Below are 27,992 nucleotides of genomic sequence, written 5' to 3' on the forward strand. Positions count from 1 at the left end.
GAGCTGTGGCAAATAAATCAAACCAACTGAAAAAAAAGGTAGTTCTCACTTTTTTCCCTCCACTGTATGGGCAAGCATTTGTGCAAATGCACAGAGAACCAGACTGGGGAAGAGATTACCAAAAATCATCCCAGATTTTTTCATCTGGATCAGTTCCCCAGTCTGGTTCACCATAAAAACAAAAAAGCCTAAACCAGCACAGTATGGGACATATTGCGTGGTGACAGCTTGCTTTTTTCCAGCACCAGTTATCATTTTAGGTGCATTTAATCTACAGCCTCCGTTGCTGTGCAGTGCCTGGAACAGTTTTCAGTCTCAAGGAACACACAACTCTGCTCAATGCATTTCATGAGAACTAAGAATCAAATTTCTTGAAACAAGTGACTTATTTTAATAACATTCTGGTACCAAAAGGAGAGATCCTCCTACTCCTTTCTTGGTCCCGCCTGCAAGGTCTTGTTCCCTCTTTGCATGATACTTTCTATCAACTAGTCCGCAAAAGAAAAAGAGATAGAGGGGAAATCCAGGAGCAAGGGGAATTAACATTTTGTTACTCTAATAAGCATCAAAAAGCCAGAAAGCGCCAAAGTCAGTGCAATGATGGTTAGAAAAGGAGTGGAGTGACATTTCCCTTTCAACACTACTGACCTTGCAGCTCACAGCCCTGCAGTCTCATGAAGCCTCACTAATTATAGCCATGTTAGAAAGAATCCTTTGGGTGTGACAAAGCATAACATTTTGTAAGCCCAGGGTCATTAACAGCCACATCCTTTGAGCAAGAAGACCAAATCAGGGCTACCTGATCCAAACTAATTTTGCATAAACACATTATATTAAAGTTTGCCATACAGAAATCCTATCTATTTTCACTGTCAGGGATATCAGCTGCAAATTATAGCACCACTAAAAAAACAACCAAGGAAATTTTATGGGAAATACTTCCTTTATGTTTATAATAACTAGAAAGTAGATTTCTTGTTTTATGTTATTTTAGCTCTTCTACTTCTCTGAAGTTCAGTTACAGAAGACATTTGACACCTTGGAAAGGCATATGGCACATCATATTCCTATATTAAGTTTTAAAATGACAATAACTTAATAATATATTGCAAACTTCAACTCTCAAAACAGTCCAGAGCAGACAAGTGCAACAGTAAAGGTTTGAACTGTACTGCAAAGCCACCAGAGGGAGCTTAAAGATCACAGTCAACTGCCTTCACTGCATTCAGACAACATTTATCTGTACAATGAAAGTAAGTCCAGTTAGCTTTTGCTTTAAAGAAAAGGCCAGCATATACGTATTCAGTGCAAATTTAACATTATAAGAATACTGGCTCAGTGAGCCCAAGAGCCCTGTACCCTGGTGCCCAGCACCTCCTTGGCACAATAGGGTTAGAAACATACCCCCATATCCATCTTGTTTGGAAAGTCCCCTAGAGCACACCCATTCACTGGGTTCTTTCTAATTGTCTCCTTCAAACTCTTCTCTACTATACAACTTACAAGGAATTAAATAAAACACAGTAAGGTAATGAGCAGGTTCTTTTGACATGCTGAAACTATTTGCAGCTATATCACTTTCCTTTCTGTACTGTCTGACATTACCTCTAACCATCCGTGTGCTCTTTTGTCCTGCAAGTTACCTATAAAAGCTTCTCCTGGACAATGATCATCCTTCTGATTTTAGCATAACAAGCTACTGCCCCATAAGAAGAGGGCTCCTATGTGACACAGCATTATAAATAAAATTACAACTTTTCAACTTCCAAAGCTGTCTGGATACAGAAAATGACCAGCAGCAGCAGCGCCCAGAAAAAGGATCCAGCAGGACTACCGTTTCAAATGGCAGCTATCCACTCAAAGGAAAGGGAAACGGAAAAAAGAGAAGATTAGAAACAGTGTAGCAGACTAGCACTAACACTTGCAAGACCGCAAAACTTAGCTGAAAGCCTGGACAACTCCTAAGAAAGAAATGTAACTGCAAAAGATGGGAGACCAACTGCCAGGGAAAGTACACACACCACTAGGAAACATCTGTAGATGTACATGAGGGAAGAATAAGGGCTTTGGGATTTTCTTTTATTTTCAATAGGAGTAGTTAGATGTATACAGATGTATCAGAAACACCTGCTTTATACAAGCATTTCCTACCTCAGCAACACGTTTTAAAAATATAGTGTAATTATGACTTACTTGCCAGGATGGAAAGTGCCAAGAAGTTAAAGTAATAGATACAAAGAATAGATACAAATAGATAGAAAGGAAGCAAACAGGTTGCAAATACAAGATATTCATTACGACGAAAGCTGAAGTCACTCCGTATTTACCACTAACTGGCTGAAGCAGTAACACCACATCCACATTAGAAGGCAGCTTTTTTAGCTCCTTCCTCTTATCTGAAAACACCTTTTACTTTAAAAAAAAATAAATGCATCAAATTCCACCTTCCCAAGTGATTCTGTTCAGGTAGTTTCATGTAAATCATCACAGATATACAAAATACAACTTTTTTTGATCATATATTAGAAGTTACATTTTTTTCTTAGTGGTTTTAGATTACAGAATAGAATTGCAGAATCACATAATGGCTGGAAGGGACCTTTAAAGGCCATCTAGTCCAACCCCCTACCATGGGCAGAGACACTTTCACCTTCCACCCAACCAAGGTACTCAGAGCCCCATCCAATTTGGCCTTCAACATTTCCAGGGATGGGGCATCCACAACTTCTCTGGGCAACAATTGCCAGTGCTTCACCACCCACACTGCAAAAAAATTATATCTTCTTACAAGGCCAATAAAAAAAGACCGAATTGGCTTCTGACTAGGAATCTTGACCTCTTCAATACCTTCAACACCTTGTTGAAGGTGATTGTTTAGTAGTTTCTTCTAATATCAATGTGGATTCCAGAGAATATTTTACTTATTGCTTACCTAAGACACTGATAGTACCTTAGAAGTAACAACTTCTACCATTCAAGTGACAACATTATTCTGAAAATCAATAACGGAGTAGTTTTTTATTTAAATATTAGTTACCAGCTTGCACTGGTACTTCTGCATCAAAATTTTGTTAAGAAAAATCCTGGCCACAATCAAATATAAACATAACTAAGGATGGGATGAGCAGCATTCATTCCTTGCAGGAAAAAAAAACCAACTTGCTAAGTCAAAATTTGATTTTTCCACTTTTGCTGTGGCAAAACAGCACTGAACACAACCAAAGTCAGCATCTTCCTACAATTACACTGAGGGAAATCTGCAAATTAGCATGTCACAAAGAACACTCACGCACTCCTCCAGACTTCACTGCTTGGGAGAACACAGAGAGAGTACACCGGAGTGTTTTAAGCTGACACCCACAGCATTCCCACCTACCAAAAAGGTCCCCTATGAACAGCAGAGCCTAAACACTAGGAGGATTATGGAAAGGCAAACATGCCTACTAAGAGAACTTTCTTGGTTTAAAAAAAAAATAAAAATCAAATTGCTTGTACCTGCTAGCACAAAAGCCAAGTAGGAGCCCCTCTTGCCAAAGGCAATGTTTATGTCTGCAAGTGAAGTACATTACAAACTTGACAAGAGTAGCAACAAAAATCTGATACTTCTACTGAAGTGTGACTTCATAAAATTCACCACAAACTCTCCAAACTGAGCTTCCAAATATGTAGGGGAATTATGCCTTTCTTGCAGTCAAAAGGTACAATAAAACTGTTCCCAAACTCTGGTCTGTGGGCCACCCTTGGCTTATGAAAACCCAGTTCAATACATTCTTGTTCTTCAGAATGGTGTCTAGACTCTGTGCTGCAGAGAGCCTGGGAAACCCAGGGGGAAAAGATCTAGTTCTCTGTCAATATACAAGGATAAGCAAAAGCCACCACAGATGGCAATGGCACTGCTGGGTCTGGACTTTGCTGACAGCCACCATCAGGCAAGACATGCTCAGAAAAGCAGGAATAAAGGAAGCCCAGATGGTTTGCCAACATGTCTCAGCAGGCAGGGAAGCCAAGTAATAGTGAGGCATATGCAAAGGAGAAAGATCATGAGTGAACTTGAGAACCATGTGCAGGGCAACACCATGTGATGGTGATAACATAGCTGAGGAGTACAGGCAAAAAATAGAAGGAAAAAAAGGGAGAAAACAACACAGGACAAGCAATAATTTTTAACTAGCACACATACTACATTTAGGACAGCTAAATATATTACTCCACTCATGTAAGCAATTGTTACGGCTGCAACTTAACTAAATAATCAAAAGTCATTCAATTTTAAATTAATGTACTCCTCTACCAAGATGACCAAAACCCACTAAAACCGGATTTCTATATCTTAAATAACAAAAATACCTTGAAATAATTACTCTTCAAAATAGTTCTGCTGTATAAGCAATTTATACAAAAGAATCAGACTCAGAATAAGATTTCCAAGTTTAACCAAAGTCATATCAAGCAACATGCCCCAAGACTGAATTACCCTGACTTCTGTGAAGTCAAGCCATAACAAGTTTCCATTCCAGTTTTAGCAGTAACACTTTTCAAGTGCTTCAAATACGCTTCTTTCCCTACAATATATCACAGCACACTCAAAAACTGTCACTTGTCTTATGAAAGTAGCTAATTGAAGAGATTAAATGTAGAGGTCAGGCACAGAGAACTGGACAATTAGCCACACTTTTGTTCTTAGATTTTCACCCTACTTCTCTAGCAGACACGAATACCTAATGATACAAGATGTCTTGTTCTCTCATGAAGCAGATGCCACAAGCCAACAATTCAGGCTAGATGAAGATGCTCAGCTCTGCAACTGCTTTGCAAGTAGATCAGACATTCCAGCTTTGGGCACAAGGCCAGGAGGAATTTAAGACAACTGATAACAACAACAGCTTCTGCTGTCCCAGTCGGATCAGTCACGACACGACTGCCTAGCTTTGAGTAATAATTACTATAAAAAACTCAGCTGGCACAAAAAACATCTCCAACTATGTTCCAATGACTTCCTTTACACTTACTATTTTGAATAATCATTTAAATTACAGCAGTGACTCAGTCTCCAATTCAAAAGATACTCAAGATTATTTGTGCAGATTGGTAAGAAAGATGCAATAAATAACTTCCAACCAGAACTGCACTAGAGACAACATGGTGAAGATTTAAGACTTTCTGAACAACAAAAAGACTTCCTTTGATAAAAAAGTCTTCTCCAAAAGTAATTATGACTTGAATTATTTAAACCCCAGAGTGCCCGGTATTTTTCAGTATATATTTGGAACAAATGTGTGACTGCTGGAGGAATCGCCTCCTACACACCTACTCACTCACATCTTGCTTTCATGCAGAAATTTAACAATAGGGAAAAAAGACTTATTTTTTTCTCATCAACTTTTGCTTTATATTTTGAAGCTGAAATATGTTATTAAGTCTTTTGCAAGTAAATCACGAGACAAATTGCAGTTTGTAATAAGAGCTATTCTCAGTTTAGTAATGTTCTTGTATAAGATACTATATATATATATATATATATATATACACACACACATTAATGGACTAAAGAGCCAAGTAAATCATTACCATCAATAGCAAAACATTTTCTGAGATAAGACTTCTCTCCAAGGCAAGCAACAAACACTACTGAGGTTTTACTTTTCAATTAACAACTTGATCCACAAATATGGACTATTACAGGCTCTCCACTGAAACTACCCTTAATTTATGTGCACAACACAGCTAAATCTGAGAAATATCCCATAATGGATATTTAGCCTACAGTAGTCTGGCTGTTGATAGTGAGAAGATGAATACTGACATGAGGCTACGGTTCAGACCCTTAAATTAAATGTTATTTATTTTCTAATCTCTACATTCACTGTTCTAACATTTCAAAGCACAAATGAGGTCTGACGTGCAGTTCTGTTTGGCAAAATAACTTTTTTAAAACATCTGACTGACTGATGGCAATGGGAAAATCCACATGGTCCCTTGCAGCCAGTAAGATCCAACAAAGCAACAAGAATTCAATCCACGTATGCCAGAGAAAGATCAAGCAAGACAGAAAATGTGACTCACTGTGTAAGAGGACAAAGGTAAGAAAAACACCCTAACTACACAGAAGAGTTACAGAAAACTTTAATGTTCCAAACCCAAACCTTTTAAAAGCACTTAATGTCTACAAAGAAAATCAACCCACTTTGACTTCAGTAAAAATGGCACATCACAACTGTAGTAGCACAGGAAAAATGTGTTACTAAAGGATACAAAAAGTCAAAGTGCCCTTACAACAACTGTATTCAAACCTCAAGTCCTGCTCTCCTATTTCCTCACGTTTCCTTTCATTCATTCATTTCAAAATCTGCCTATTAAGAGACGGGAGATTCAGCAGAAAATAACCCCCCATGCATTCTAGCTACTCCTTGGCTATCACAGGGCTGGTGGTGGCTGGCCTTAAATTCTGAATGATAGCAAATTTGGCAACCTGACCATCTCCTGGAGCTGGGGGGACCACGGCCTCCTTATCCTGAAGCAAGAAAGAGAAGAGTTGGCGGAAATGAACCAAATTTCTCCCTCAGCTCCCACCAACTGCAGCTGCTTCTCTCTTTCCCCACAAGGAGGCATGGAAGACACACGGCTAATAGGTGGAAAGGAGTCCCAGCACCAACACACACCACTATCCTCACTGGAGGGTGGACTATCCCCTGGCAGGACCTGGTTCTCAGCAAGAGACAGGATCCTAGCCTATCCACAGCCTCTAAAATCCTAATTACAACTCGATCATAGGATTCAAGTGGCTCACCTCTGTATTGCTCATTTCTGTGCCTATAAGACAGCACAGACACCAGTTTAAAATTGTGCCAGGATAGTACACAGTGAATTTCAATAGAAAGATTGAAGTAAAGAAAGAACAATTATGATCACTCTTCTACTAGACAGGAGATCATAATAACACTGGTAATGGCAATACTCGTTTTCTAAAGTTCATAACTTGAGATGTACACAATATACCCATTTATCAGGCTCACTAAACATCAAATACAGTCAGCATCTGCTCTGCCTCAGCAAAAGAAACTTTCATACTGTGTGTGAAGAAGTGTCTTATAGTATCCTTTTTTTTCCTGTTGTCCAATTTCCAATTATACTTTCTGAAAGAACAGCTATAAACATCCATTGCTGTAAGGGTGGCATTACTTTTACTTACCTGTAGCCTTCTACAGTGAGCACGTGCAGTGGAGTGAGACATCACAGGGGTAACCCCCATGCACCTCAGACCACAAAACACAAGGCAAAAGCCATCACTACATAAAATATTTAAACTGAGATAGTCATAAATTTTGATTTCTGAGTGTTTTAGGCTTTGACTGCTATCAAAAGGGCATTTCCTCCCACCAAGCTAATAAAGAAAGGCAGGCACACAAGGCAGCCAGTTTTCCTGCCAAAATTCAGAGTTCAGCACTTCCTCCACCATCAATCTTGTTAAAATGTCAAAACCATTTTGTCCTATCATAGTTATTTAGTAAGAGTTGATTAAAAGCAAGATAAGGAAGTTTTAAATTTTGTCTATATTTGATGTGGAAAACTCCTTTGGTTTACTGTACTTTCAAAATGGCATGGCCTAAAACCCCTGCCTTTATTAATGGCTTTTAACTGTTAAGGCACTAATGAAAACTTACACACACAAGTCAAACACATACAAAGTACAATATTTGAATCATGTAAGAAAACAGAATAAGATACAGACAGATACAAGGTACAGACAAGAAATCAAGGTTTAGCAAAAAAGAGGAGAATAGAGGCCAGAAGAAGAAGTTCATAACCTGCATTAGGTGGAAGATAAAGTCAATAGAATTTGTGAAATTGAAATTAATTTTGTGAAGAGAATAACATCATTCGCTCAAACCCAGGAAAAATTATGAACTTTCACTGAACACACCTCGAAAAAGGTTCTTCCCAAGTTTGCCCATACTGGGAAACAGCAAAAATCCATCTAGAATGTTACATACTTGAGACAGTAAGATGTCTTCTACTTTTACCTTGTTTTCCCACTTTGTTCCACTCTTGCAAATACAGCCTGAATCATGATACTGAAGAAGTTACACATGTCTGTATTCATCCTATGATATATAGGAGCAGACACATGACACATATTTTGAGAAAACCTCTTCTAAACATGAGTGTTCTATGATAAAGTTGGGGTTTTTTTAATCCCTACAGAAATGTTTTGGGACATCATTTAGAAGGTGCAATTTTTAGGACTCCCTTAAAGTGAGTGCCTGAGCTCACACTAAGAAACTTGCACAAATTAGCCAAGTCTCAAGTTCTGAACAGTCAAATGGCTCCACACATTCAGGCTCCACTGAAAAAATGATCATGAAGAAATGTGGTCATAATCATATATTTTATTGTCAGCCCTCTTAGAGGGAATATTACTGTAAAATGAACAGAAGACTAGCTCCAGCAACAATATTGTTATTTCTCTCGATATTAGAATTTAATATTTATATATTCCCCACTAAACAATTCATTATTCTGAATCTACCCAACATCTGTTCCTAATCCCACTTAACCTCACAAAATAAAGGGTTTGCAGCTTACCTTCCCTAATTCTCTCAGGAAGAAGCACATTTGCTTTTGTGCTTGGGCTTTGGTGCTTGCTGTTGACAGGTGAGGAAAGCACTATTCATACTCTTGTCACCAGAAAGGAGTGTGCCTGTTTTGCAAACTTATTTGCACATTTCCTCAATAACAATGCAAGATGTAGTCATCTGGGAAGCTACCAAGACCATGGTTGAAAGAGAAGTCAAATAGCAGCAACATTATTGGCAAAATAAACAGTAGATGCCAGTGGCCCAAGAGATGAAAAAGCTAAACTAAATGTGAACAGTTAAGACCGTGATGAAAAACAAAACAAAAACAAAATTATGACGTAGAAAAAACGGAAAGCTCTTTTTGCACCTGAGTGAAGGTTAATGTAACACTTTTCAGCGACGGCTTCAACAACACCCAATTCACCTTTAAGGCACCTAGAATCAAACCAGCAGCTAGCTGCACAGGGGGAACACATTCCCTCCCCACCACAGGGCTGCAGTGCTGTGCAACAGAGACACAGGCTAGAGATGTTGTGGAGATGTCCTCATGAAATCTACCAGTGACACATGTGCAAAATGTGGCTTTTAGATGAGGGGTGTCACATAAGAGGAAACCAACTGAGCTGCAAGGTGAAACCCAGAGCAGGCAGGCGGGGTCTGCCAGCACCAACAGCACCTGTGTGAAGTCATGGCAAGATGAGTGAGTGACTGACTTAAGGGACCGTGTGAATGCCGGGACCACCAATACAAGACCAAGGTGTGGCAGATCAGTTTTGGGGAAGTTCACAACAAAACCTTGAAGAGCACCTATTTGCAGAACCAAACAAAATAATCAAAAGGAGAAGAACCTTTGCTGGTTGCCCAAGGCAGAGAAGTGACACATGTAGATCATAACACTAGTGAGAGGATGACACTTAACCTCACATCACCAGCTTGAACACCTTCCAGCCATCCCCAGACAGGCAGTGCACTGATAGAACTCCTCTTGTGCTGCCACAGGACACAGGTGGCAGTTCTGCTGTAACTCATCAATGAGCCAGCGTGGTTTGTGCTTGTACAATTGTTTCTGCTGCTTATTAGCTCTGATACTGTTTGCACACCATCACTAATGCCACAATTAATGCCAGTTGGAACACTGCTTCACAGTAATAAAGGATGGTACAACTGAGTGTTGGTTGTCATCCAACTGCACCACTGTTCTTCATGCAGACCAATGCTTTAGTCCCAGAGCCACAGGCACAAGTCAATGCACCAGCCTCTGGAGTACACACAGCTACTGCATTTGCACAATGTGTTAATGATGCTGCAACACCTTTTTTGAATTCTGCACACTGCCCCTGCCCTCCTTCACACACTGTTGGAGCACAAACCTATGCAGCCAGGATATTTACTTGTGATGTCAAAGAGTAAAATTCAAGGTCCTTCCAAAGCAGCCTGAAGAGGGGATAGAACATGCCTCTGTCACTTCCTTGTGTCTTAAAAACTATCAAATTATGCATTTCCAAAAAACTTGAAATACAAAAAGTTGAGGAACATACCACTCACTCCAATGCAATACCACGTGGCTTTTCTGCAGCTCTTCAAATGAGCAGATTTCAAAATACACTTGTGAAGGATGCTGGTTTTATTATTTTCCATCATTACAACAGGATTCCAGTCTAAGTTGACAGTAACGAAGAGGGGCTGCCTCTCCAGACCTCCAAGGCTGTGGTGCTTGGAGATCTTCCATTCCTTGCAGCCATGTTAACTCCTCTCCACTCCCAGACACACATTATTATCCTGTGCTAGCTTTGGCAACTGGCAAGTCCTTCTGACAGCCAGTCCAGCTCACTAACCCAGCAGATAATCAATCCAGCAAAAAGACAAGTAACGTTTTTTCTCTGCCACTCAGTGTTAGGCTGGTTTAAGCTCCTGTGAAAATATAGACCATGTCACACTTAGAAGCCTGGGACTGCAGATGCTCTTCATCTTAGCCAAGCTTTTGAAATCCCAGAGCCCGCCACCATAAACTGTAAAATTCCATGGCAAGACACCTTTCTGCACTTTGCTGATTTCACAGCCACAGATTAATTATACAAAGCCTTCAAGAGACCCTGGCATAAGGCATATTTCCAACACTACCACAGCTGTGCCTCTAGCATTTTGCACAGCTACACATAAAACAGCTGGCCTGAATGACAACAGAGTGAAATTCATAATTTCAGCACAAATCATGATATACCTTTAGCCTTTCTTCGTATTCACTTTTGTAGTTCTATAAATTTTGAATTTGGTAGGCACCACTGAACCAACTTATCTGACTTACAAAGTAACAAAAGCAAAACCCATTATTCACTTGCTCCTACATTAACTTAAATAACTTTTTAATGTATTTTCTACTAAAAAATAAAATCAGTTTTGATTTGAAAAGACAGAGAATTATATATGCTACTTCCTAAGTGGTTTAACAACATAATTTGACCAAATTTCTTCAAAGAGCATAGGCAAGCTTTCTCATCTCAGTCAAGATAGTAGAATTGTCTCTAATGCAACACAGTGAAAATTACTTTTAATTAAAAGACACTTTTCTCTCTGAATTCACTACCCAATCTAGCTCACTGCACAACCACTCAGGTGGGTGTACTATTATCCTACGTTTTGGCAGAGCCAAAGACAGCATTGTACAGCAGCCACTCATTATGTCTCTGAAATAGGAAAGTTTGGGGTTTTCCTTTTTTGGAAAATGGGAAAGGGGAAGAAGAGGGACTATTTAAAGTATATCCTCTTGTCAGTTTTCCTTCATTCCCTAAAATCCCTATCTTAACAACTACTCCCTGTTCAACAAGATGTTTTGGACTTCAAAGTCCAAAGGACCAACATCTCCTACAGCTCAGATCTGACACTTCCCCTTGTATGCCACATCTCCCAGCACATATGTGGGTTTATGCCACTCATACACCCTACTACACATCAAAATTGCAGAGATCTTATGTACACCTAATTCAGACAGACTTTTTATAATCAAAGCACTGTCAGAAACTGATGAAAAGGAGTATTTTACTTATCTGCTTGTGACAGGATCAGCTCAACTTAATAATCAGGAGGATTTCTGCCACCTCTCCATAGGGAAAGCTGTTAATTAACTAATGAACACAGATTAGCATAACAACGATAAGACTCTTAGGAAGCAGGTTAAAGGGAAAACAGCAGTAGGTAGTGCCTGAAGAAGAATAATCCAGATGGAGTTGTGGACTAATGAAGCTCCCCAGCAGATGAATGTAGACACAAGCACACAGTATTTACATTGATTACTCAGAACAAAACATAGAAATATGCCAATGCAATGGTGACATGTTAAATGGGTGTGAAACATATTGATTCAAAAAGACTGTGAAACAGTCAGGGGAAATAAACTCTAAGCATGCATAATCCCATTTCACTAGATTTTAATTTCATCAAACACAATGTTTACTTTTCAAAGATATCAGAATTTCTATCAGTTCTCACTTCTCTAATCTCAACTCTTCACTTTAGTACAGATAAGCTCCATGCACATTTGGTCTTGGCTCCCAGTTAAGAGTTTCACTGGCATGGTGCACACAGCATGCACATTTATCTCCCAGGCTGTAATCTGAACTGTGTGCCTGTAAAATGCACCAACCATACCAGCTCTCAAGCAAAAGAAGAAAAAGATATACATATATATGATGGACTCTTAAGTTATTTAGTACTGCTCCGAAAAATTATCTGAACAACTTGGGTATGGTTCTCTGAAAACATCACCTTGCTGCTCTGAAGCAATTAAGAAAAGTACAATGTTAAGTACTATTAGGGAAGGAATACAGAAAAATCTCAAAAATTTACAACCATCTAAAATCCTCAAGTACCTACATCAAAGAATTCTGGTCAGTTCATTCAAAAACAGTATCATAAATCTAAAAAAACACAGAGGGATGATCTGATGTATGGGGGAACATCCCATATGACAAAATGACAAGACCCTTCAGTTTAGCTAAGAGATGACTGGAGGATGAAATAAGATAGAGAATTATACAAAATCACAATGGATACTGTAGAAGAAAAATCAGAACATGTTATAGTTATTTCCCATAATTTCAGAATGAAGAAAATTATGAACCAGCAGGCTTCACTCAAAGAACTATATTGTTTTTTTCTAAAAATATTTGTAAACCTCATTACACTCAGAAAAGCATGGAATATATATGTATAAATACTAAATAATATATATAAAAACTAGAAGGAAAGAAAAGGCATTCCAAAAGCAACTGGACCCATTTGTGGGCAAAAAACAATGACAACACCTCAAACATTATTTGAAATTGCTAATTCAAATAATGTAAAGTGTCCACTAGTAAAAGAATCATCTTTACCTTTCAGACCTCTCTAAATCAGCAGCTACAGGCACCCACCAGAAAAAAAAAACCCATCTGAGCAGAAATTTTCCCAATTCTAGCCATAATATAGCACACATCCTGCTTGTTTCATGGGTGACAGCTTGGAGGACTTTCCAAATCTTCTCAGCATTGGAATGATTCATTTATCTGACTTCTTACAACAGGCAACCTGCCATAACAAAAGCAGAGCTACTCCATCTCGCCCTTTCACCCTTACTATGAGCCATGCTTCAGTCTGAAAAATTGCCTCACAATGAAGACATATTGCAACAAGAAACCGAACTTCCTTGTGGAATAAGGATTGTCATGGCCTTTGTGGAGAACAGGCTAGCTGGTTATGTCAAGATGTGAGATAATGGAGAATTGATGAGGCTGATTGAGCAAAACCACAAGCTGGGCCACTTGCTCATCTTGTGCCTGGGCTTGAGCAAGGCTTAGCAACTGAATGTTGCCTGTGCTGAAGCAGAGGCCCCAGAGCCCAGTGTTGTCTCAGTAAAGTGCAGAAACTACATCTCTGTGCCAGCCCTCAGCCTCCTTCACTGTGCACAAGCAGCCTTGGTTTAGATCTGTTCCTCTGAGGAGACAATGATGGGAATACAGACCTGGTGAAGGTCAGAGGGCCACCAGTGCTGCCTCAGCCCTGTGGAGGAACACACTGAGGTACCACACTTCTGTGCTGTCTTTTCCAGCCACAAGATAGTTAGCTCAGTTATGAAGGTAACCAAAGACCCTCATTCACCCCTTGTTTATATATTAAAAGCCACACCTACCAATAAGAAAATAAGAAAACAGATATTCCCCCACCCTACATCTATGATGGCAGCAACAGGCAGCCAATGATTTTTAACTGTAGGCATTCATCCATTTGTCCAAGAAGTATAAAACCAATATTTGAAATCCTTCCTTATGGAAGGACAAGAATACAACTCCATTCTACAGACAAGTCCATGGGTTTGCTCCTTGCCCCAAGGCAGGCACAACTCTGTGGTAAGATTTGTTTCTCTAACTGCCTTAGAGCTTACCTGGGAAGACCTGTGCACAGACCTATGCACTTATATTTTGTAGGTCTAGTGCAGTTATCAGCAATCTAACAAAACCCTATAATCTGCTGCTTCAATAAAACAGCCTGTTCATGATTCCACAACTAAAAAGTTCTTATTCAAAGTGACCGGATTTTAGTGCCTAAGTGGTTATAAATGAGAAATTAAGCCTGTCTGTACCCAGCCCCTCTGATCTCTGAGGACTGGCTAGAAGGCAAGCAGGTTTATTTCCTGACAATTTCATACACTTACCACAACAGGCCTGATCTCCACAAAAGGTAGATCAAAAAGAGCCAACCATATAAACTGCCAAGCTTGATGGTATAAACAATCTGATCCTACTAACATGCTCCCTTATGCTCTTACTCTGTAAGCTTATTAGAACATCTGAAACAACCACTGTCAGACCACTCAACTTTAGCCTGAAATCTGCCCTAGAATAGCAGGATAAATCACAAACTAAGTGGTACCCTGAGAAGGTGGTGATGTGAGAATCCACATCACCCCACATACACACCCAACACCCACCCTTTGAAACAGACCACAGTCAAAACAGAACATATACAAACTTTTAAAGAATGGAACTCTTCTGAAAAATCACAGAATCACAAGGCTGGAAGACACCTTCAAGATCATCGAGTCCAATCCATGCCCTAACACCTCAAGTAAACCATGGCAGCGAGTGCCACATCCAGTCTTTTCATAAAACACATCCAGGGATGGTGACTCCACCACCCTCCCAGGGAGACAATTCCAGTACTTGATCACTCTTTCTGTAAAAATATTTTTCCTAATATCCAACCTATATTTCCCTTGGTGCAGCTTAAGACTGTGTCCTCTCATTCTGTCAGTTGCTGCCTTTACCCAATGTTCTTTGATCTTTCCAAGAACCACACCACACATAATAGCCTAACAAAGACCTCTGAACCTACTTCACTCAAGCCCCTGCCCAAAAAGAACTAATTTCAAAGTTAGATCAGGTTGTTCAGGGACTTGTTCAGTCAAGTATTAAATATCTCCAAAGACAGGAGATCCTACAGCCTCCCTACACAGCCTGCTCCACTGCCTTCACCAATCACACTTAATGTGATTTTTTTTTGTCTTGTATCCAGCTGGAATGTTCCCTTCTGAAACTTGTAACCTCTTCTCCTTTCAGTGTGCAGCTCTAAGTGAAGTCTGGCATTTCCAATATCAGGAGAGTCAGAGTTAGCAAGTAAATTGTACAGTGGAGGTATATTACACACTTGAACCAACCTGACAACTCACCACTAGCAGGGGCAGACCAGCTCTGCACGTGTCCAGCAATCTAATTTCAGTGCCCCTGTGCTAGCTCTGCAACCTAAATGGCTGCACAGATAGCCAATACATCTTGCTAACCTGACAGAAATCCATTCCCTTGTTTAATTCCTATGTCATCTCAGCAATATTAATATCTTCTGCACAGGGTCACAAGGGAGAAAGCAGAGCTGCAGGTAAGAACACAGCACCTCTTTTGGAGGGAGGTGGGGTGAACAAATAATAACCTGTGAATTTACATTTAGGTGTCAGAGAATATCATATGCTAGAAAATTTCAACCTGCTTTAATAAACTCTCAGCAATAACTAAGTGGTGTTTGGCATGTTTCCTACTTCATTCTCTCACGTCTGGGATGAAATTTAAATTTATTTCCTTAATAATACAACCTATGCCTTCTCTAATTGATGAAGGCAGCTATTAAAAAAGTGCTTAACTAGTACTAATTATATTTGTCATTAATTACCACCTGAGCTAAACAGAACATAATAGATAGGAGACACAGGATCAGGGGACACCATGCCAGTAGAAAACAGAGGAGGAGCAAATGAAACCAGGTCATACAGATGTTGGTGTATGGTCTTTACCAAGCCAAAGTCACACAGGCCAAACATGGACACCAGCCTGTGGCACTGAGAAACTTCACAGCAAAGCATTCATGGGGATCTTACTTCAGGAGAACACCATGCAACTTTACTAGAAAGTTAATTTTTATACCTCAAATACTTTTATACATATTACAGCACCAGCCTGCCAAATCATATTTGGCAGCTAACGACAAGATAAGTTTCATCTTTTAATAAAAATTTGTCCATTTAAATTGACAAATTCCAATCCTTTCTCAAATTAAGCCTTTTGAATGTGAGCTACCTAGAATCTGTTGAAAGGCATTAGTGGTAACAAGGGAAAAGCATTTACATGAAGCTGTAGAAGAGCTTGGTGAGAGAGAAGATTGAACATTTCCAGGTTTTAAACATGGCATGCCATGGTTTGTAAAGTCCATAAAGATCAGCAATTTAGGAGAGCAGGACATGGGTGTTCTTTATCTGATATCTAAAATGTAATTTTTCAAAGGTAAACTCAACTAACCCAGAGCAATGAAAAAAATTTATGAAAATACTTCTCAAAGATTTAGAGAGCTCACAGTAATCCATGCTTATCCTCAAGGAAAGTTAATTAAACACATTCAGGTCTTTTTATTAGCATGCCACTATTTTCCTCAAAGCTTAGTACTTCTATTTGAAATCAAGGCAAGCATCAAGTAAACCACCACCACTCCCTGCTCTGTATTTTGAAATGCTGAAAAACCTTTGATGCATCCCTAGCCACCCATATTTTGCAAGGATTGCCACTGTCTCAGCTGCGACAGACTGTAACACGAAAACCTTGCTGAATCCCCCCACAGCTCCCTGCCCAGTTAAAACCTTCTGCTATCTACTGTCAGACCATTCACAGCTCTGCCCTTTCCCACTGCTTCAGGTAAGGCTCTACTGCAAGGTGGCTGACTCATGACCTCCAACAGTAGCAGCAGGTTCATTACCCTTCACAAGTCCTCAGATTTTTACATAAACACCTTTCTAAGTGATCCCAGCAGGTTGCTTGATCAGTTCACCCCTCCTGTCTGCCACACAGAGATAACTTCCCATTCTCATCCCTAAGAGGACCTTTACCAAACAGTACAGCCCTCTGGCTAAATGAAATTCAGATCATCACTGTCCAGGTGCAGTCCTGAAACACAATCAGGCCCCTCTTTTTGCACAGTTGCTAACAAGACAGAACAGCAGCAGAGCTCATAACTCTTTCAGTCCCTGGGGTCTTATGTCCACCTTTGTGAAGCACCTGCTGAGCTGCACTCCTCTCCTGCATCCCTCCTAAGAATCAGTGATTTCTGAGAAGGAACACAGGGCAATAACACTAAACAGTTCTCACAGCTCTTCCACAGCCAACCCTGCTTAAAGCCTGGTTCTGAGTCCTCACTCTCATGGATAGCATTAGTGAATATCTCTGTTTCATGCAGCTTCCTCGGTAAGAGCCATCTAACTAGCTCTTCTCAGGTTAGTGTTGTCTATGAAACTTCCAAAATCAGCTGTGGAAAAGAAATAAAAGAAGAAAAAGCTAAATATCACAAGTCAGGTTTCATACAGTCAGAGGCTGTAGGGACAAAGGATCGTTGTTGAATTTCTACCTAACATCCATGTGCTTGCAGACCCAAGATGTACTTTTACCAGCAAGTTCAGCAACTATTCTTCAACAGAATCACAAACATTTCCATAAGAGGCCTGCACCTTTTCACTGTATTAAAGTTTTTATTTAATTGAACTCCACAGTAAGTTGCTTTTCCCTCCCTGTGCTAGCCGGCTATGCTAGAGAAACAATGCTCACAACAAGTTACCTTTAGTCTTCAAGCACAGATGCAAGACTTTGGAGATGCCACTGCACATGCCAGTGGTTTGATACTGAAAATACTTAACCATCAGCTTCGTTCCACACCCCTGTTCTGTTACACAGTAATACTTTCTACCAATTTTCCTTACCAAGGCAAACTCTCCTAGTAATTACTGCATTTGTGTTATTTGTAAAACAGAGATACACAGACCTTACCAGAACATCTAACAATCCACACAGACATGTTTTGTAGAGCATGCACGAATCAAAATCAGCTCAAAGCTTGAAGCACATCACTAGTGGCATACTTTGTGAAGTATTCTTCTAAAAGGACTAGTGCTTGCTGCCAAGCTACTTATCTTTACTGTCCTGCTTGGAAACAGTCAGTGTTTTTACTTGCAAGGAGTAACACACATGACTAAAGATGATCACCTCTCACTTTACAGTCGGGCTACTTCAGTGAGACCTTAAAACACAATCGTTCAGGCTCTGGCCATTGGTTACTTATTGATACCAGAAAAACTTCGCTAGTATTTATTTGGTTCTTTTGAAATCCCATTAATAGCCACACCTTACAAACTTTATTATTGTCAGAACCACTTTTTGGTAAGATAAATTCTGTAGGGAAGGGTTTCAGCTAGACATGTACTAGAAGATCTGCAATAAAGACCTGTAAACTATACCAGCCAACACAGAACTTTTCATTCAAACAAGTCTTTTACAAGCAGGCAAACCTAGGATGCTTTAGCACCAGTGGTCACTATCGGTACCCAGCTCCATCACATTTCTGATCTTTGCCATATGGGCTTTCTTTTCCACGCAGTTATGAAAACAAGATAACACACAGACATCAGGGACAGTTAATTGATTATTAAACAGATCAAGTGCGAAGCACCACTAATGGCTTTGCTTCAACGCGGCAGCACCGTGAGCCTCTGGCTCCTGGGTGCCCCTCCACTTAGAGGAAAACTCTGGAACCGGACCGCGCCACTCCCGAGGCCGCTTCCACGCTGCCCAGGGTGCCTCGCTGTCCCCGCTGGGCAGGGGACGGGCGCGTCCTCCCGCCGCTCCTCCGCCGCCGCGGGAGTGCCCCGGGCCCCGGCCCCGGGAGAGGGAGGGAGAGTGGCTCACTGGCAACTTGGGCGAGGCTCAGGGCGGGGGACGGTGGCGTGCGGGGGCTGGGGACGGGCAGCCGGCCGCGGGGCGGGCAGCGCGGGCAGCCGGCACAGCCTGCCCGGGGCGACGGGAGCGGGCGGCACATGGAGGAGCGGCGCGGCGTGCGCGGCGGGGCCGGCCCCGGCTGCGGAGCCACAGGGACGAGCCGGAGCGGCGGCGGAGGGACAGGAAGGGAGGGAGGGAGGGAGCCCGCTCGAGTGGGGAGAGGGACGGGGCGGCGGAGGCGGCGCGCCCCGGCGGGCTGCGCCCCGAGCTCCGCGCCCGAGGGGCGAGGGCAGCGGGAACGGAGGCGGGGAGGGGAGAGGGGTCCGGCGCGGGCGCGCCCTCAGGGGCGAGGCGGCGCTCCGGGCGCGGCGGTGCCGCCGCCCGCCTCACCATGAGCACTTTGGCCGCGTTCTCCAGCTGGGCGATCACCTCGGGGGCGCCCCCCGCCGCCGCGGCCGCCGCCGCCATCATGGTCTCTCTTCAATGACGCGCCATGCGCTGCATTCTGGGGCGAGGCGGCCGCGCGGCCAATCCCGGCCCGGCCCGGCCCCGCCGCGGAAGCGAAGCGGCGGCGCCGCCGCAGCACCGCCAGCGCCGGGCGGGGACAGCGCCCGCCCCGCGCGCCTCCCTCCGCCCGCCCGGCCCCGCCCCTCAGGCCCCGCCCGGCCCAGCCCGGCCCGCAGAACGCGGCGGGACCTCCCGAGCCGCGGGGCGGGGCCCAGGTCGCCGCCCCTGCCCGGCCCGCAGTTTGTTAGGGGTGGAAGGGGCCGCTGGAGATCACCCGGTTACACCCCCTGCCAAGGCAGGGTCAGCTGGAGCAGGTTGCGCAGGAACGCGTCCGGGTGGATTTGGAATGTCTCCAGAGAGGGAGGCTCCACAGCCACCCTGGGCAGCCGGTTCCAGTGCTCTGCCCCTCTCCGTGGAAAGGAGTCCTTCCTCGTGTTGAGGTGGAACTCGTGGTCAAGTGTGGCCATTGGTCCTCGTCCTGTCGCTGGGCACCACTGAAGAGAGCCTGGCACCATCCCCTTGGCACTCTCCCTGGAGACTGCCATGCACTTCTTGTGCTTCCCAAGGAGCTCAGGTGCCAGCGCGGCCGCAGGCGCTGGTTGCTGGCAGTCTCTTGTGCATTGCAGTGCTTGCAGATCTGTGGTGGGATGAGAAGCTGAGTTTGTAAAATATAGTTTATGAAGTGGTGGGGAGGGGAGAGAGGGGTCAGCATCTTTACAAATGAACTGGTTTACAGCAGACAAAACAAACCAAAACAAAAAAAAATTTAAAACACAACAACAACAACAAAAAAACCCCAACAATGTTTAAAACTGTTCTAAAGTGCACTTTTTTTCCACATAAATCCACCTAGAGCTCCCTTCATGTTATTGGCTGTGAGTCACCAGACAGTGTCAGCTCTAAAAGACATGCTGAACAGAACACTGTTGCACAGCCACAGGAGCAAAAGGACTCTCAGATTATTCCTTCAGTTACATTTCATTTTGGTTAAAGAGTTGGCGTTTTAAACAAGTCTGATGGTTTCTATTTCAGTTTGCACACTGGAGCAGACTTGGAGCTTTGATACCTTCGGATGAAGCCAAAATGGAAGATCTGCAATTGCCAGGGATGTTCAGTGCATAAGTCTGGATCAGAGCACGTCCCCCACAGCGCAGAGCACTGAGCACCATCAGCTGTGTGTTCCCTGAACCTGCTGCACCACTCTGCTCTTAGCAGAGCCAGGTGCTTCCAGCCACAGTTCTCTCAGCCTTGGGGAGGCATTCGCTGACCGCAAGTGCTGAATTTATGCAAGGTTTGGAATTTATCAGCTAACTGAGCCAGCTGATAGCAGTGTTGAGTGCTTGTGGACTGTTCACATAATCTGAGTGCCAATGGACAATGTTTCCATGCAGATGATACAATGTAATAGCCCAAGTGGAAGAAAGAATTGAGGAAATGAATGACAAAAAGAAATCCATCTTTCCTGTTCCAAAGAAAATTGCAAGGATTTTTCTCCTAAGAAATGACAGCTTTCAATGCTGTAGAGGGCATGGCAGTACTTGTTACTAAACAAGTTTAAAAGTAGCAATAGAACCATGTAAATTACTGATTTTGGGGCTTACCTAGGAGGTAGAAGTAGATCATGCATTTCAGGATAATGTTAATCTTCAAAGCTGAAAAATGTGGGGAGATCAGCAGGGCTGCACTGAAAGGAGGGCTCAACAAACAGAAAACTGAACAACAGTCAGACATGGAGCAGTTCAAAGGTAGTGAGAGTGTGACAAGACACTTAAGTCCTGGAGTGTGTTTATTGGACAAACATTGCAATGTACCATGAGTCTCACTCTAAAGAACAGAAACCAGAGCTAAAGTCTTAGAAGAATAGAATACCCTGAAAGGTATTTAAATACCTTAGAATACCCTGAAAGGTATTTAAAAAACCCCTATTTTGTAGAATTCTCTGTTCAGTAAAGGACTACTTCAGTAGAGTACTTCTGTACTTGTAACTTGTAATCAAAATGAGATTCTTCGACAGCTGTTTCAGCATGCTCAAAGGTCCTTCATTCTCCTGTGCCCTTGTGTGTTTAGCAGCACACTTGAATAGCCATGAAAGCAATAGAAATAGAACAGTTTTCTTCAGGTTAGGAGGACTCAAGAGGGCTCTACATACACCTTCTGTTTCTTCAGCCTTCTGATCAAGTTGCTTAGGACTTTGTTCAGCGGGGTCTTGAAAACCTCAGAGAATGGAGAGTGAATAACTCTCAGGGCAACCTTGTCAATGCTTGATTGGTGCCACAGTGACCTCTTTCCCCCCTTAAATCAGAATGTCCTCATGTGTCTGTTACTTCTCCCCTTGCTGCTGTGCACCACAGTAGAGACTGCTGATGCATTTTCTTGACAATCTCAGGTACTGGAAGGGAACTCTTGGGTTCCCTTTCAAGCTTTCTGACTGAATGCAATTCCCTCAGCCTTTCCTCACAGATGCTCCCACCCCCATGCCAATTTGACTGCCCTCAGCTGTACTCACTGCAATTTGTCAACTTCTTTCTCATAGTGCTGGCCCCAGAGTGCAACGTGGTTTTTCAGACATGATATAACAAGTGCTGAGTAAAAAGGACTGGTAGTTCTTTTGATCTATTGGCTGCATGCCTGTAAAAACAACCTAATGTGTCTCTGTAGAGGTAGCCTTACTCACCACTGTTGTGTTCTGCTCACTTACGTTTAGCTGGGTTCCTGTCAGGCCAAGGGAAGTGCGTGGCTGGGCCTTAACTGCCTTGACATCCTCACCTGGGATTTCAGCGTGTGCAGGGCTGTAGGTTTGCCTGTGCCAAGCCCAGTTCCTCTCATCATGGCTCATCAATTGTCCTTCTTCAATGTGTAATATATAGCCTTGTCTCCAACCCTTTCTACTGCATGGATTTTTACTCTTACTCTGCCTTCTGCTCTTTCTGGCTTCACTTTCTATCTGGACTCTGGAAATGACTCATTATCTTGCCTTGTCTTGGACTCTCAAGAAGACCTGTCACCACTCAAGTCCTATCCAAATCCTTTGGAACTGCACCCTGATTGATGAGAGCACAGCCCTGCTGTCCTGTAGTCAACCTCAGCTTATTCATCCTCATGGAGAGGCCCTGCTTATGCTGTCCTTGTCACAGTCCACCAGGACCTCCAGATTCCTTCTTTGGTCAGACTTCAATCTATACTGCTGTGGTTGTTATTCCATTTTAGGTAAGGTGTGACACCACAGGATCCATCTGCCAGTCTGTGAATAGGCATAGTGGTTTGATCAATCTGTACCTATCCCTTCTGCCCTGAAATTTGCCTATTTGGGCACACTTTAGCATATTCATTAAATCCACTCCTCTTTCACAAGTGGTATAATTTGTGCAGACAAAATCATGCATTTTACCATATGATCATCAGGTATATCTCGTCCTCATTTTGAGTGGGAGGACAGAGTGGAGTAATCTTCAGTAAAAATTACATGTTCAAGTAGTCACATTTTCTCTCAGCTATATTAGAATCTTAATGTTCTCTTGGCTAGTCTTAGAAAAGCTGATTGTTCATTTATCTTGTCAGAGTGAATGCTGAAGCTATTTCTGCTGTTTGCTAAAAAAGGTGCATCACATTGTTCCTTCATGCTTTCCTCTTTTGTGGTGCTAATCCTCTTAAAATACTTCAAAGTTTTGAAGTCATTGCCAGAAAGAGTGTTGTTGGTAGTGAAGCCTTGGCTTCCTGCTCTAGCAGTCCTTTTCTACCTTGTTTTCTCCCACAGCTGAAACAAGCCACAAAGTGACAATTTGGGCTAAAGATTAAAACATTAAGGAAAATGAATCAACAGTTGGTTGTTCAAACCAGTCATGAATTTGGGTTTGTTTTGAATGTGTTAATCAGTCCTATGCACACATACAATAAAACTAGCAAAGATCTGCTGTAGTCAGAGCATCTGACAAAGTCTAGAGCAAGGAAATAGAAGTAGCTGAGCAGTGAGTTACATGAGGTAAGGAAATCACCATCAGTAGGGAAATGGATGACTAGTACAAAAGCACAATGACAATTGCAAGCATGCAAGTGGCAAGCTTGGTGTGGAATTAATCTTTCATCATTGGTTAGGTAGAAGCTTTAGAAACCATCCTCTCTATCTTGTCTATCCTGTCTATCAGGACATGCATCTTGATTTATTTTCTCTGATTGATTTCCTTAGATGTTCCTAAGGTTGATTTCCAGCAGTGTTCAAGAGATCTCTGCCTACATAGCCTGCACTTTTTTTTTTTCTCAGTAGACCTCCTTTCTCTGGCTGGAACATGCAATTTGCTCCCTTTCCCAGGCTCTTTTTTCCTAACCTTGACTGCATGGGTTTCTGCAACAATTCCTGCAATAAATTCTGTAAATAAATTGCAAATAGGTTCTGCAATGAATTCCTGCAATACTTCCTGACTTATCACTGTTTTCTCATCAGCGCCTAGAATAAGTCTGTTCAGACTAGTGGTTCCAGTACTCACTATTCCACTTGTGGTAGTCTGTGATGCTCATCACCAATGACACAGAAGGTCTCTCACCAGACACTTCAAAACAATTCAGATTAAGCCCTTCAGACAACCTGGCTAGACTTCCATACAAATGGCCTCAGTCAAGTTACCTGGACACAGTAAAGTCACAATTCCCCTCTGGAGGAAAAGCTTCTACCAAAATTACTGTAAGCAAGTTTGATAGCACTGCCCAGTGCTGTTGGTCACTCGCTCTCAGTTTATTTCTTACAACATAACAGAAAACAGTGCTGCAAAGCTGGATTAGTCATTCAAGTAATTAATTTCAAGTCCTCAGTTTTGTTAAGAATGGCATTTGACAAGGAATGCAATGTGTCATACACGAGTTCAACAGGGAAGAGGCAAAATATTGGGTCTTTACGTGAGCAACCTCCATGTTGCAAAACTGGGTCTTACTGGAAGCAAGATTCAAACCAATTATTAACCATATTACACAGGAAAAGATACAGGGGCTAAGAATGAGGTTATGGAGAATTGGTGTGTAGTGTAGCTGTGTGTGTGCAGAGCTTGTGACACTGTCAGAGCAGTGAAGAGTCACCGTGGCCAGGAGCAGCCACTGCACATGCCAAGCACCAGTTGAGTACCACAGCAGCAGCCTGCAGAGGGGAGAATGTTAGACACAGAATGTCAGACACAAAAATTACTGAGTCACACTCAATATGTTAAACTAATATTCTGCCCAAGAATTGAGGCACACACCTTGCACTTGAACTGGCTTTTCAGAGGCAAGGCCTTGCATTGCAATGGATTGACACTGGATGGCAAAATGTCAGTAGAGTTAAGAAATGTAAGCCAGGTGGGCAGTTCTACTACATACAGACATACAGACTTCTGGCATCTCGTGATACTCATTCCTGTATTTGAAGCTGCAACAGTAAGAGCTTAAGCATTGTTTAAAACAAGTGAGTGCATTAATTGTTTTACAGGAAACCTGCTGTATTTTGGTTTGTATCTGCTTACATTCTGTTTCCTCCTGACTCCACTTGTCTGACAACCACTGTGTCGGGGTTAGCACTGCAGTGTGATAAGGGGGGGGCTCAACAGAACAGTCACTAAGTTTAGCTATTTTGACCTTTGGAGTTAAATTTAGGATTTATGACTGGTTGATCAGAATATGTTGCTTATGATTCACACTTGGAAGTTTATCAGTGATAGCTTGCACTAAGTATTTGGAAAATATGTGTGCTTTCCTCTTTGAAAGCCTCTGTGCTGCCACTGCCATGGACTTGTGGAGTATTTGGGAACACTTTCCTAGTACACTAGATGGTAGGATGATAGCTTAAGCTAGTCTGTTTCAACTTGGCTGTAGCAAACACTTAAAAGTCTTCATGCAGCAGGTATCTATGTTGAAGGACAAAAATGCCCCCTCAGACTGACAGCTTACTGCCTCTTTCATCTCAAGGCTGTTGTCAAGGCAAACTTACCAACCCAAAAGGGATCAATGTAGCACCAGTGTATTTTAGGCTACTGTCTCTAGACACTTGTTTCATGTAAGTGTCATTCACTTAAGATTGACTCATTTTTGATTAGCATAGGCTAGAGTACTGATGCTTTAGTCTCTCCACTGAAATTGTTCTGTTTTGACCCTGCTCTAAAGATGCCTGCTTCCTACTCCTATTAGTTTATTCCTAAGGTCATCTGCTTAAGAGGGGACTTACCCTTCCTTTCAATAACTTACATGTCACAGTCAAATTGTCACTGATCCTGGATAAAAAGAAAGGACCTAAGTGGAACTCCTCAGCAATACCCTTAGGTAAGACTTACCACCGTAGTACTAAGGGATTAATGGGCCCAATTTGGATGTGTGACTCTCCCTTGTATGTTGTATAGGTACAAAACAGTGGGGTCTGGAGAAGCTGGCAGGTGAAATAAAATATCTGTGGTAGTTTACAGAAGGTGCCAATGAAGCTGTTATAGCTTAACTCACACACGTGCACACCCACAGGCTTGTTTTACTTGTGCTTGGAAATGCTGCCATACTACTTTGGAGGTTTCCCTTAAGGAGGTTTGACACAAACTTTTGCTCAAAAATGTCCCTCCTGAAAGCAGAAATATCATAAAGTACTCACAAGTTGGTTCACCATCTAGCCATTTCCTATTTTGAAGGCAATCCATGGAAAGCAAGTTAAAGCTGACCAATCCTCTGTACAGCCACCATAAGTGTGTGCCATGTAATGAATCAATTGCAGTAGAGAAAGCAAGGTCCAGTAGTTAGTTGCACCCAGGCTATCTGAAGGTGGCTACCTTCTGAAGTTGCTGCAGAAATATGCAACAGGACTCTCTTTATTTTTGTTCCATATACAGAAGAGGCATGTAGTAGAAATACCTGCTGACAGATTCTCCAGTAGCTGAGGGTCCATGGGCAGAATGATCATTACATAGAGCCAATTTACTGTAGTTTGAGTCTGTAGTTTGCACCAGCTCCCTGAAAAGCATATCATATGAATGAGGAGATGTTTCAGCTTTGGCAGCTCCAGAATAAACTTGGATTTTCAAAGAATTTCTTTCTTCCCTTGAGTTGTATGGATGGAACATGGCAGTGTACCTTAGATGGAGATTCCTGGATGACAAGTTTGTATGAGCTGTGGCCATCACTCTTACCTGCCAAGTTTGCTCTGGGGATAACAAATGGCACCTTGGTTTTGAATCACTGAAAATCTTGCCTGGATTTTTCATATCCCTGCTGCCTCCTGCAACACATCACAGCACTGCACTGTTAGAAATGAACTCTGCTTGTTAGCCCCACATGGATTTGACTGTTTTATTGAAAAAATAATATTCATTTTCATGGCATGTTGAGACATTAGAAAGATCCTTTAGTAAGTCCAATTATACCAGATAGTCCAAAACATTTGGTAGCCTTATCAGAGACTAGTATTAGATTAGTATCCATTAGTAGTGGATAGCTGATATGACCAGAACTATGACAGCCTGAAAAAGTCAAACAGGAAAAAAAAGTCTATGTGGCCTATGCATTTCAGCATAGAGTCATTCTACAAACAAGAATAATCATGGCCAGTCCCTTAACCCTCCAGCACTGCAGCTGATTTAGGAGATGGATTCACATAACGGCTGGGGTTGAAAACGAGTACTTTAAGCAGTATTAATCATGAAGATTTTATGAGCCAATGCACTGTCAGAATGTGCTTCAATTCCTTGAAGCCATCACAGCTTTCTTGTGTCACAACTTCCCTGTGTTCTTTCCCACTTAGCAGAGTATTAAAGGGATGCATAGCAAAAGGGATTTCAACAATGATTTCATTATCAGTTGTCCATGTGTAATGTTGTCAATGAAGTTACATTTACATGATTATGCAGATAAATTCAGGTGAAGTTGCATTTGTTTCTTCAGATAAAGGTTTTGATTTATTTGACCACAGAGCAGTTTTATTTTGTAATCACATTTACATCAGCCAGAAAAGCAAATACATAATAATCTGGTTAGCCATAAAGAAATTGAAATATTACATTATGATATAAAGTATTACATCTCATAGATAAGCAGCCTTGACTTGTCAAAGGCATATTTGTAGTAAACAGATGAAATTTCCTGGAAACACAACTTCTCAAACTAGGTCTGTTAAAATTGCCACTGCTTGCAAATGTTTTTGTGAATAAAGGAAAACATAATAGTGAATGGATTAAACAATCTTTTTTTCTTTATGAGCTCCTGGTCTCATAGGTGCAAAACCTTGAGACCTATTCCAGGTATAATTCCCATGGAAGCCTGTGCACAGGGCAAGATTAGAAGTGAAAGCTGATGCCCTGTAATCAATGTGTGATCTGTTCCAAAAGAAAAACAGTAATGTGGAGACTGATTACTCTTGACAGGCCAGACTGTACTAATGGATTTTCCTGCAGTGACTGAGCTACTTTCAATAGGATTACACTGACATTTTTCAGCAAGAGTAACACTTCTGGCAGTCCCCACCCTGCCCACCCTGCCACTGTCATTCCATTCCCTGCCCTTCCTTGTGCTCCTCCCCTGTGCTGGCATGACTGTCCGTGTCACCATGAGCTGAAGCGGCTCAGAAAATCAATCCAGTTAAAATTAGCAGCCAGTGTTTCACTGGGTTGTTTTTTGGCCTAAGCTCTCTGCTCTCAGTGTG

At 42.0% G+C, this 27,992-nt stretch overlaps 1 protein-coding gene across 1 annotated transcript in view; it reads right to left on the reverse strand.

Annotated features, from left to right (window-relative positions):
• XPO4 (exportin 4) overlaps positions 1 to 19,374 on the reverse strand; it is a 73,296-nt gene extending 53,922 nt beyond the window's left edge. Inside the window, exon 1 of the mRNA XM_058825257.1 lies at positions 19,241 to 19,374. Within this exon, the coding sequence (XP_058681240.1) occupies positions 19,241 to 19,321 (81 nt within the window). The 5' untranslated portion in view covers positions 19,322 to 19,374. The remainder of the gene's footprint in view (positions 1 to 19,240) is intronic.
• Positions 19,375 to 27,992: the final 8,618 nt, after the last annotated feature.

Source organism: Ammospiza caudacuta, chromosome 2 (assembly GCF_027887145.1).
Source record: "Ammospiza caudacuta isolate bAmmCau1 chromosome 2, bAmmCau1.pri, whole genome shotgun sequence".
Taxonomy (NCBI): domain Eukaryota; kingdom Metazoa; phylum Chordata; class Aves; order Passeriformes; family Passerellidae; genus Ammospiza; species Ammospiza caudacuta.